Here is an 11,731-nt window from a genome sequence, read left to right on the forward strand (position 1 = left end):
AAACGAAACACCGCCACATCCGTCAGTCAATCGTCCAGGATTGAATGGATCGAACTCGCCGAACAAATCTGAAATCAATCAATCCGATGTCGTTCAATCAAAACCGATGCATAGTGTTGCAGATCATACAGAAACTCTCACAGAATCGTTGGGACTCGAAATTCCATCGGTTAATTCCAGTTCTTTCGCCGAGGTGCTAACATCGTCAACTTTCTTACAAGGATCTCATAATGTCAAAAATTCGCCTGTTCAACCGCTAAAACGTTCAATCCATCAACAAAGTTCGTCCGATACACATAAGATTGCTTATGTGTCCAACTTACATCCGTCAGTTACCGAAGAGGAAGTCATCGATTATTTGATACAGAATAACGTAATATCGTCGGTTGACGATGCGTCGCGTCATGCAAGATACTGCTTTCACCCAATGTTGATTTGGACACGGTTAGCTTCGTATCATTTAAAGTCACCGTTAGGTCAGAACTGTTTCATGCTGTAGTCAATAATAAACTCTGGCCTGGCAATGTCATCGCTAGGGAATTTGTGAACCGTTAAGGCATCGATGAGCTTTCAATTTTTTTATGAACTTTGAATTCAATTTTGTTGTGATTTTAAAATAAAATTTGTATGCTTTGTGCGACTTAGATTAAAAAGAATTTAATTTGTACACTCAACTGTGAATACTGATTTTGTTTAAATTGTAAGTAGTCAGGGGGCCCCGGCCATTGATGAAATGATATAAATAAATAATAAATAATGATAGTCGTACCTTTTTGCCCACAAATGTTCTTATGTGACCAAAATATCCGATCAATCTTCACCAAACTTTAGAGAATGAAAGTTCCCCACGACTTTTAACGATATTCCCAAAATAATAAAACATTTAATTTTAAGTATTAGCCAAAAATTCCATTTATCTGTGAGGCCTATCTATGAGCAAATTCCCGCAGCTTCCCTGCAAAGTTTGATCACAAATGAAAAATGAAAATGTAGAGTAAATTTCACTGGACGTTTCAGAAAGATTTCTTCGAATGGTAGTGAATTCATGCTGGTAAGTATCGGACGAGATTGTTGAACAGCTACCTCTTTTCCACATTTAATTTACTCAATTACAGCAAATTGACCGTTTAATTATTGATGATATTATATGGAAACCTTACACCTTTATTGAGTAGTGTGAGACTTGCGAAAGTTTTTTTTAAAATCTAGCAGTGAATGTAAATCGATGACATTCTAACAACCGCCTACATGCCTATATTTTACGCAATACGTTTTGTTTAGTACAATTGAATATTAAATGTTATAAAACAGTCAGATTATTTAAACGATTCCACAACACCATACTGTATACTGTTGGGGAGGTCACGGAGTTGAAGGTACGCAGAAACAATTGGCTGTAATGTAAACTTTCTCACGAGCCTCATAGTTAGATACATGGCCTAGTGAAATTAGTTTATTAGGCTGGTGAAATAGCTATTGATGCAACTCGATGCAAAGTAATTTATTAGGCTCCAGATGTGTAATTATGTCTCATACTACACATATAGTGAGCCCAAATAAGTTCCTAAATTTAGGAATATTTAATAAGTTTATGGAATTAAATTCTTAAAAATGGGTCCTGAGTTCAGGTAGCATTTACTTTAGGATACTTTAGCATTTATTCATCTCCTTACTTATGTTTTACAATTTCATTCTATCTAAGGTATTGCATTACAGTAGTCAAACATTACAATATCTGGACTCCAGATTCTGGAGATGTTCGCTTTTAAATCTTCTCAATTCAAAATCCTTCTTACCCAGTGGTAAGTCTCGGTTCACATATTAAATGTTGAACTTTGAACTTGACCGCAGTCAACACTTATAATTAGGTAAATAAACAGCCCCACCTGGCTGTATTATGAAACAGATGAGTACTCAGATCAATTGTTGTGGACATTACACAAAATGAGAAATATTCACAAAGTAAATTGAATGAACAAACACATCATCTCTTTGATCAGAAGAAGGAAACCGCCTTTCGGTACAAAGTGTTTTATTCTGTCTCAGATGACTAGAGTGCACGCAACAAATGCGAAATGATGTTAAAAATATTCAACGTAATAATCTTAGTGTATGTGCTTCGAATGTACTTAGTGAATTGCCATTCAGACAACACGGTGGCTTTAAATGGATCGAGTACTATTCGTCACAAGCGAACGTTGAATTTCTATTTTCCTCACAACAGTTGCTATGCGGTAAGTGCGACATCATTAGCGAAACGTAAAATGATGCACAGTTGGTCGTCCAACATGAAATTGATAATTTTTTTGTTTTGGAAAATGTCAGCTGGCCGTCGTTTTGTCACTACCTCTAAATGACTTGCCTGTAGGTAGATCAGTCTTCGTTGCCTATAATTTCGAAACAAACTTCTACTATCCCTATTTTGACAGTGCAGCTGGGATCGTACCATTGCCATTTACTTGGGTAAAACTTCTAAAGTCTCTAGAGAGAACAACAACATTTCGCACAGTTTATTCTAGATCGATGAACCTGGAGCGAATGCTGGAACCAAGCATAGAATTGATTTACCGCCTGCTTCTAGACAGCTAAATGATGCTGATGAAGGTATAGATAAAAAATTGGTTACTGGAACCGTTGATGAAAATTTGGCGAGAGAAACTATTGTTGGGAAATTGGTGAAAGGAGAGATAGACTTAGTTCAATCTTCAAATGTTACCACGAAGCACCTACAACATGAAATTAAAGTGACCAAAGAGAAAATTAAGTCGTTGAAGAAGACAACGAAAACGCATGTTAAGAACACGAAGAAAACTCATAGAAAAAACCGTAGCCTCTTGCAAAATTATTTCATGTCGCGTAGGCGATTTTTTAAATTAATGGAGAGTAAACTGGACAGGTGATTGCATAGATTTTCATACAAAAAGCCACGGTGTATCACTACTATACTTTTAGATCCGGACTGCAAGGGAATGTCTGCCTTTTAAAAGCCATTTGCGAAACTGCACAAACAGCTTTCGGATCAAACAACGGCATTATTGGAAGTGTCATCGACGTACTATTCTTGTAAGTGGTTAACATTCAAGGCTACTCAGAAAGAAACATTTCCAAGCAAATCAGATTATTTGTAGACCGTCTGCATCGAAGGATGAGAAACTACCCAAGAGATACTACCAAGCGGAGAATGATGGACGGTCAGGAAAGTGCGATTCATATAATAAAAAATGTCCGAAGGGTATATTCGACTTTATATCAAAGATAATATAAAAAATCTGTTTCATTTTGACGACCTACTTTCGTACTTCTTACGCCTACATACATTGTAGATTGTGAATGTAACAAGTAGGATAAAGAGAACTTTTTTTTCCGTAAATAAGTATTTACTACTGCTGGAATATTAGAAGAAAGCCAAATGAGAATAGAAATCATTCTTTTCGAGCGTTGTTGTCCAATTAACATCCTCTCACTCATCCAAACATTTTTTTTTCTTCAACAGAAACGAGTAAACAGTTATTTTTGCTGTGCTTTATGCATTGTTCAAGCTATATATTCTCAATCGGTTTGATGGCTCTGCAGCCAGATATTTTCTTACTTTTCAATCCCACTCGACTTAAACAATTTTGAGGTTGCGATGAATCAAGAGATAGATAAGACCTGGAAGTACTCTGATCAGCGTGTTTTATTATTATTTGTTATTATTTATTTATTATTATTTGTTATCGACAACGGCATGCTAAAAAATGAAGTCAAATCAAATCATTTGATATTAATCTGTTGAAAATATCTATATCAAATGAAGTAGTAGATTGTATAACTAAACTAATGATATGAATGCCGTTTCCGTATGTGTCTGTGTATATATTAAAACCGAACTGGATCGTTTAATTGTTTAAAGATTCATAGTAGGTTGCACCACCACAAACCTTTGTTATTTTCACTCAAAGCAAACACATTTTAACACAAAACGATGGTCCCAATTTTTTCAGAAAGGACGCGGAACGAAGTTATCATCGAAAAAATATAATTTTTTCGCACAAATTTAGGCTATAATTTAGCGTTGCGGAGATTCTCCTTAATTTTTATCTAGGCATCTCGCCTAAATGTAGGCTAGACTCGACATACAAACAAAAATTCGTACTTGGGATACCTCGTTTAAGGAAATAAGACTTATCGAACCTTTATCTGCTAAGGCTTTAAATCCATAAGGTGATTAAGGCTTGACTTGAACTTGACCCGAGTCTGAAATTCTCGATTTCGGGTTCTAATCAGGGCTTACTTTAGAGAATTTTAATTCTGAAAATTCCGAAAAAGTTCCGAAAAATTGTGAAATAATTTTTCGGAATTTCTCAGAACTTTTTCGGAACTTTTTCAGAATTTTCGGAATTTTCAGAATTAAAACTCTCTAAAAGTAAGCCCTGGTTCTAATATTAAATTTTCAGATTATATCCGGTCGAGTTCGGGTAACCCGAAAATTTTAAACCAGCATCAGAAATCACAAATTTTTAGGAAAAATTTCGGGTTATCCGAACTTCATTTGATGTAACCAGAAAATTCCGGTTTCATGTCAAAGTTTGTCCCTCGAACCCCAAAGTAAAAGTTCGTGTTCAGATCCGAAATCGAAAATTGCAGGTTCAGGTCAAAATCAGGTGTGTTTCAGTGTAGTCCATCAACTATTATTAAAGTCAGTCAAGTTCACAAATGATTTTACATCTTAAAGCAGGCTAATTAGTACATACTCCAATTCACGTTTATAGAAAAGCTATTGTTTTAATTGTCTTGTTTGTTCCATTGATTAACACTATTACCATCTCCACTAGAAATTTTGTGAAAATAATTAAAAAAATCTTTCCATAGTTTTTAGCGTTCAGTTTATTGCTACCATTCGGTGCATTCTAATATTCTGCCGCCAACGGATTAACATCTTCATAGTGGACGATTAAAATTTAATTAAAGAAAATTATGTTCGCGAAAGACTGTTTTCTGCTTGCCTTAGTTCTCTGTTTTGCTTGCTGTACTTGTGAATTTGCTAAAAAAGAAACGAAAAATGAAATATTGCAAAGGCATAAAAGAGTGATACCATGGTTACAAACTGCAGGTTGTGGTGTGAGTATAAGTTCCGATTTGTTATCAACCTTTCGCCGACGATGAGCGTATGTGCAATGTAACTATCAAGCCTATTGCTCCTTTTGACCAAGCAATTTTCAATGGATTACAAAATCTATTACTTCATTAGGAGTTGCAATGTTACGTTACATTTTGCTAGAAACAAGCCAGATTAGCAGAGCACATTGCTTATTTTCTCGATGTATCGTCGATAACAGATGACATAGCCGTCCGTAAAAAGTTTTGGTTACGTAATCAAGTCTTTCAGATCGGTTTTTTTTAAGAACTCGATCGACTCAACCGGTAATTGTTTACGTTGTTTCTTGTCCATAGAATAACTCTTTGAAATTTTCTGTTTTGAGAAAACTTCTTCTACGCTGCAATGAATAACACTTTTATCGAACAAAAAGACGCTAGATTTCAACCAATCAATTTTATTATATTCTCCATTGAGCCATAAATACCGGTAAATTGATCCAACAAAGATTTTGGACATTCTTTAAAGATTTTCTCACATGGAGCTCCAGATCTACCAAACTCCTCCGCACGAAGATATTCGTTTTGCGAGTGATCGTTTATCTTATCTTTAGTCGATGAAGGTCTAAGTAAAATGGATCAGTGAATCTCTTACTTCACCAAACTTTAATCAAGAGATCTTACGTCATTATAATGTGCATCAGTTCGCCAAGTATCCCACTTTTAAAGGTAAACGGTGCTTGCGCTGATTCACATATACTTCGGAGCATACAGGGTCTTCCTGCTAGACCACTTCTACAATGGGATCGGTGTTTAATAAATGAAAATTGTGATAAGGACATTACAAACCTCTCCGCCAACATTTCGATACCCTTGAATAAACTCCATCGAGCGGTGGCAAAATCATTCGGTTTAGATATGCGATAGTCCGCCGCCGTATATACCTTGTCCTCGTCATCACTGAAATCATCATAATACTCTGAGTCTTCACCGGTGGTGTCATTACCTCTATCAATTTCTACAGCTTCGATATCGTATTTCTCGTAACCATCGCTAATGGTTGAACTGTTTGTTTGATTAGCTTGCATTCCAATTATTTTATGTTCGTCGACGGTTTCCGTTTGTTGATCATTCAAAGAACTTCTTTTACGACGACTGGTTACGGGACGAGTGATCGGATTAAATGGATCTTGCATAAAGTGCATCACTAAAGTTGTATTGTCCGGCACAAAGTATTCTGCTTTCAACACATAGCCAAGTGTGACAGATTCAAAGTCCAAATCGACTGGAATACCAATACCGCCGATTAACTAGCCAATTTGTTTGATGTAGCTTTTTCGCCCCAAAAATTGTAAATTTGAAATTATGTTTTACCTGAACTCTAGTGGGAGCGGTTGGAGGGAAAATCAGATAACGTTTAGATCGATGAACATCAGCCATGCTGACTCCGAGTACAATTAGTATCAAAAAGATAATCATATTTGGAGAAGTTGAATTCGTTGCACAGAAATAAAACTGTAGATGAAGGCGACCGTCGTTTGAAGTAGCTTTCAAATTCTAATGAGATGATCGATGTGGTAGGTAAAATTGTATGAAGGTAGATTGTACCTCATCAAGTCTATGACGAATATGTCTTTTGAGAGGTAAACCAAGCACTAACAGCCAATCAACTCACAGCTAAGTATATTCTTCATCGAAAAATTCGAAGAAATCTCTATGCAAGAAACATTTCAACTTGCTATAACCACTAAACTTCGAACAAGTATACGACAATAGAATGATCATCATTCAATTATCACCTTCTGTTATGTGTAACGCAACGTTTAAAAAGTATATGTAACGGAATACCATTTAACATGTTCTTGTTATTTAAAGTTTGATTTTTGCTAGGTTGTTGACTTCAATACCAGCGAATAAATATAAATAAAAAAAAAAACTGAAATCGGATTAGTAGGTTAGCCCTTTTGACTACCGGTTTATATTTACAAAAAAAACCTTTCAGTTATACTAATGGATCAATGTTTTCTTTCAAGTTCATTGCAGCCATGGCAATTCCATTACAAAATATTGGCAGACACGTTTTCATGGCGTTCAACTTTGAGGCGCATTATGGTCTAGCTGACAACAATACCTTTTCACCGTCTGGCGTCAACAGTTGGGTTAGTTTTTTTTAAGTCGGTACACAGATCCGTGCATAAATGTATGTCAGGATCTGATATTGAGAAATATTTTAATTTTACTAAATTTCACTAAACAAATTCACCAAATTTCGCTACAAAATTTACCAAGCTTAGTGAAACTTAGTGAAATTTAGTGAAATATTTCTCAATATCAGGCTGATTCTACATAATATAGTAGGGGTAAACCATTAATGTTCGTAAAGTTCGTACGTAAGTCAATTTCGTAAAATTTTGACATTCAATAAACAGATCCGAATTTTATGAGTAAGTCAAACATCAAAGTTTGTAGGTCAACGGTATGAAAGTCGAAAGTTATAGAGATGGGAAGATGATGCACCATGCCAAGATAGTAAACTTTAGGAACCAACCTACAGTGACATCAATAATCCCACCCCTTTGGAGAACGACTCAAGGAAACATACAAAATCCATCAAAACCTTGAAGTTCTTGGATCAAGAAGAGTTAAAAATGGTCAACGAGGGAAAATATTTTGCTCATTGTAATTCTTTTAGCCTTAGGAATAAACTTGCTGACCAAACTTTTTTCACTTCATCATGAGGAGCTACAACTGAAGTGTTATCATTTTTTGATGATATTTCCCGAATCTTTCACATCAACTGTGTTTTTGGGGTCGAGTTAAGAAGTATAATGCAAAATTTGTCCTACTCTGGCGCTTCGAACTCTTCTCAGCCCAAGAACTTCAAGATATTGATGGATTTTACATGTTTTTGTGGGTTGTTTTCAATTTTTTTGGGATTAATGATGTCACTGTAGGTTGGTTCCTAAAGTTTAATTCCTCTGCATGATTCATTAGTGTCCCATCTCAATAACTTTTGATTTTCATACTGTTGACCTATGACCTTATAACTTTCACCTTTTAACTGTTGCTATAACATAGCACTTCAAGCAAAAGTGCTATTAATGACAGCTGCCAAATATAGTACTATTTTGTATGAAAAAATTGCCCGAACTTTTTTACAGTGTCAAAATTTGTTATATACATTATACACTGTCCAGTTTCAGTACCCTATTTAGAGGAGCACTCATGCTTGAAGTGCGTTGCTTATAAGAAATTTTAAGAAATTGACTTACTTACGAACTTAACGAACCATAATTGTTTACCCCCAGCAATTCGTTCCCGATCGTGCAATTTGTTTTTGAAATGAAATTCAGAGTTTAACGAACATTGGACGTTAGCCTAAGTCTTTAATTAAATCCGATTACATAGCTGAGCAAATAGTAGAATCACTTTCGGGTGGTCAAACGAATTCTAACAGATGTTTATTGTCCAAGCATTCCGATACGATCTGCGTATTCAAGAATTTTTCATGGTTTCTTTTTTTTATCTCTCTCTGTAGTTCAAAGGAAAAAGATCTGTTGACAACATGCCGTTGTCGATACCTTCGAATGAAATTCAACCGACACCGCTAAGAAGCAACAGTAAAACCACTAAACTGTTCACAAGAACCCGTGCGTATGGTGCAATAAAAAGGAATTTGTCTAAGTGAGTGAGATGAGTTGATTTTGATGGAGTCATCGTTATTTCTAACTATTGATCATTGTCGTAGATTGGGATATAACGGAACGTCGTGCTTACTGAAAATTATATGTGAAACAGCCGAAGTACCTGTGAATCCTAATAATGGCATACTGGGCAGTATATTCCACGTCGTTTTTACGTAGGTTTTTCTAGAGTTCATTGAGAATTTCAATTAATTCGGATTGATCATTTTAGACCATCGTCATCTGAAGACGAAGGACTTCCAAATGATTTTTACGAGGCCGAGAATAACGGTGCGATGGGAGACTGTTCAGCCTACAATGGTCACTGTCCGAATAATATGTTAGACACTGTATCCAAAACGATGTTTTTAAAATAAAAATTTCACAAATTTCCTTCGGTGATTTTAAGTGATGGTTCAACTAATCCTGGCACAGAAATACGACCGTCATTTGAATAAATAAATAAATAAATTTTATTCAATCAATTTCTGACGATTACAACATCAAATCATCACAATGAATTTAAGATTAGATAACTGCAGCACGATCCACGTGTGATATTCACTTACCATTCATATTTAGCATCGTTGGAATGGAAACTTGTGTGTGACACAGCTTCGGCGGGTGAGTAGTTAACAGCCTTATTGTAAGAAACTACTGGAGCAGCGTGTGCGTATTGTTGAGTTGGAACGGAATGACTGTAGTGTTGAACTGGAGCGGAATGTTGATGATGCTGTTGGACTGGAGCCGAGTGACTGTAGTGTTGGTGCACGGGAGTCGAATGAACGTATTGTTGGACTGGGGCTGGTTGACTGTATTCAAGACCGATTGGTTTCGAGTGTGTGTAATGATGAACTTGAGGAACTTCATGAACCTTATAGTGAACAGCTGGTACTGCAGCTACTTTGTATTGTTCATTTGTGACACGGGTATCGTATTTTTGGACATGGGAATGTGGGGTGGACACAGTTTTACCGTAATGGGACACAGTGCCAGCATGGTTACGTTCGACGCTTTCATGAGTGTGTTGATAAGTTGGCTCATGATGGTGTACTACAGGTGTTGCATAAGAAATAGTCTTAGCAATTGGAGCATAAGCTACAGCCTTTTGGACTGGATAGGCCAATGTATGCGATGGGGTTGAATGGTGATCGTATTGAACGGTCTTGTGAACGACTGGTGTATATTCCACTGTTTTGTGAATCGGTGCGTATTGAACACTTTCGTGGGAAACAGCCTTTTGAACTGGATAGGCCAATGTATGGGATGGCGTTGAATGGTGATCGTACTGAACGGTTTTGTGGACGACTGGTGTGTATTCCACTGATTTGTGAACGGGAGCGTACTGAACACTTTCATGAGCTGGAGCAGTGTAATGGTGGAATGGTGTGTGTGAAATGTCTTTAACAGTGCTGTAAACGTGATTGACCGATGGTGCTGAGTAAGCAAACTTTGCTACTGGAGCGTATTCATGTTGATGGGAATGTCCGGTATATGCTAAATGTCCAGGAGCATCGATGAAACCGCCGCTGACCGCTGCTACAGTCAAAACAGCCAATGTGCAGACAATCTGTTGAAGTAGAAGACAGTCTCAATGAATATTTCTTTATTGCGACGACAATGGAATGTTCATTTGCACTTACCTTAAATGCCATTTCTTTTAGTTGAATAGATGATTGTTATTGATTGAATGGTAACAAATGTACTATGCTCCACATCTTTATATACAATTTCTACGCCAAATATGAATGAGTTCAGCAAATTTTTTTCGGATTATTATTTTGCGATAGATCTTGTACCACCACTTTCGATTTCATCGTTCACCTCCCAAAAAAAAAACACTTTTACACGAGAGTTTCAATAGCACATTGTGTATCGTTGAAAGAAAAAAACTGAATCGATACTAGGCTAAGGCAATGTATAATGGTATAAATAATGGGTTTTAATTTGTTCTCATAACAGGTTAACAATAACAAAAATGTCGAAGGGCACACCACTCGAGATAATAATAAGTTTTTTAATAGATGTTGAAACCGCCAACAAATTTGTTATTCTTAATTAATTAGATAAGTATGAGTTTGCATAAGCAATTAAGAGTCAGACAAACAGCTTAATTCGTTAAGACTTTAATAACTACAAAAAGCACCCACACCCGCTGTTGTGCGAGACAATTGGTATACATCACTTTTCTTAAATAGGAATTTGTGTATGGATTTAAATCTTGTTTGAAAAAAACTATTTACATCAAATACCATCCTAATACTCTTAATTTATAGTTCTCAATCAATGCAAAGGATTGAAAGGAGTAAATTTTACCGGTTTGTCATTGCTTGTGCTTCAGATGTTTGAGGAAATGATCCGACTTAAAAAGCTGCCGAAGAAATCTTCTACTAACCATTAAAAATTGTTTATGGTTTCCTCGAACTGAAGATCCAAGGTCCAACTTACTCATAAATATACCTTGAAATTCAACAAATCGAGTACCCTTGTCAAAGGTCCATTATGTGGATTGGCAACAGTAATAAACTTATTTCCAACAATTAAAACTAGTTCCCACCATTTGGGTGGGTTGGGTCCCTTGACTGTTACTGTACATTTCACAATTCGAAAAAATGAAAAACTGTCAGCCTATGCATAAAAAATCTTTTAGTCATTAGGTCAAAATCGCTCTTCGTCTTTAAAGAAAAACAAAAGAATCCGTTTGAAAACCAACAGATCAAGATTAACCAAAGAACTTAAATGCTAGGAGGATAACGAATAAAAAATGCGAGATCAACAACTCGGGCAACGCACTTCAAGCAAAAGTGCTATTAATGACAGCTGTCAAATAGAGTACTACTTTGTATGAAAAAAGCGTCCGAATTTTTTTACAGTGTCAAAATTAGTTCGATACACTGTCCAGTTTCAGTACCCTATTTAGAGTACCACTCATGCGTTGACTCGGGACATTTTTGACAATGGTAGAGATACAT

The 11,731-nt window shown here is 36.1% G+C and overlaps 4 protein-coding genes across 4 annotated transcripts; 2 read left to right on the top strand and 2 right to left on the bottom strand.

Moving 5' to 3' along the window:
- Positions 1 to 2,056: 2,056 nt before the first annotated feature.
- Positions 2,057 to 3,342, top strand: LOC119070520. The gene is made up of 5 exons (XM_037174892.1): positions 2,057 to 2,234; positions 2,326 to 2,463; positions 2,520 to 2,896; positions 2,953 to 3,063; positions 3,129 to 3,342. The coding sequence occupies exons 1-5, from the start codon at positions 2,076 to 2,078 to the stop codon at positions 3,262 to 3,264; spliced, it is 921 nt and encodes a 306-aa protein (XP_037030787.1). The 5' UTR covers positions 2,057 to 2,075; the 3' UTR covers positions 3,265 to 3,342.
- Positions 3,343 to 4,801: 1,459 nt separating this feature from the next.
- On the top strand, positions 4,802 to 9,153 carry LOC119070620. Its single transcript, XM_037175050.1, has 5 exons — positions 4,802 to 5,100; positions 7,110 to 7,235; positions 8,615 to 8,760; positions 8,825 to 8,935; positions 8,992 to 9,153. Exons 1-5 carry the CDS (start codon positions 4,957 to 4,959, stop codon positions 9,134 to 9,136), a joined length of 672 nt encoding a protein of 223 aa, XP_037030945.1. The 5' UTR covers positions 4,802 to 4,956; the 3' UTR covers positions 9,137 to 9,153.
- Positions 5,495 to 6,805, bottom strand: LOC119070534. The gene is made up of 4 exons (XM_037174912.1): positions 6,451 to 6,805; positions 5,926 to 6,386; positions 5,761 to 5,871; positions 5,495 to 5,701 (listed from the first exon to the last, which is right to left on the bottom strand). Exons 1-4 carry the CDS (start codon positions 6,553 to 6,555, stop codon positions 5,521 to 5,523), a joined length of 858 nt encoding a protein of 285 aa, XP_037030807.1. The 5' UTR covers positions 6,556 to 6,805; the 3' UTR covers positions 5,495 to 5,520.
- Positions 9,154 to 9,208: 55 nt separating the features above from the next.
- Positions 9,209 to 10,619, bottom strand: LOC119070504 (larval/pupal cuticle protein H1C-like). The gene is made up of 2 exons (XM_037174865.1): positions 10,403 to 10,619; positions 9,209 to 10,329 (listed from the first exon to the last, which is right to left on the bottom strand). The coding sequence occupies exons 1-2, from the start codon at positions 10,412 to 10,414 to the stop codon at positions 9,325 to 9,327; spliced, it is 1,017 nt and encodes a 338-aa protein (XP_037030760.1). The 5' UTR covers positions 10,415 to 10,619; the 3' UTR covers positions 9,209 to 9,324.
- Between the last annotated feature and the right edge of the window lie 1,112 nt (positions 10,620 to 11,731).

The sequence above is a fragment of the Bradysia coprophila genome, chromosome II (genome assembly GCF_014529535.1).
Source record: "Bradysia coprophila strain Holo2 chromosome II, BU_Bcop_v1, whole genome shotgun sequence".
Classification (NCBI taxonomy): Eukaryota; Metazoa; Arthropoda; class Insecta; order Diptera; family Sciaridae; genus Bradysia; species Bradysia coprophila.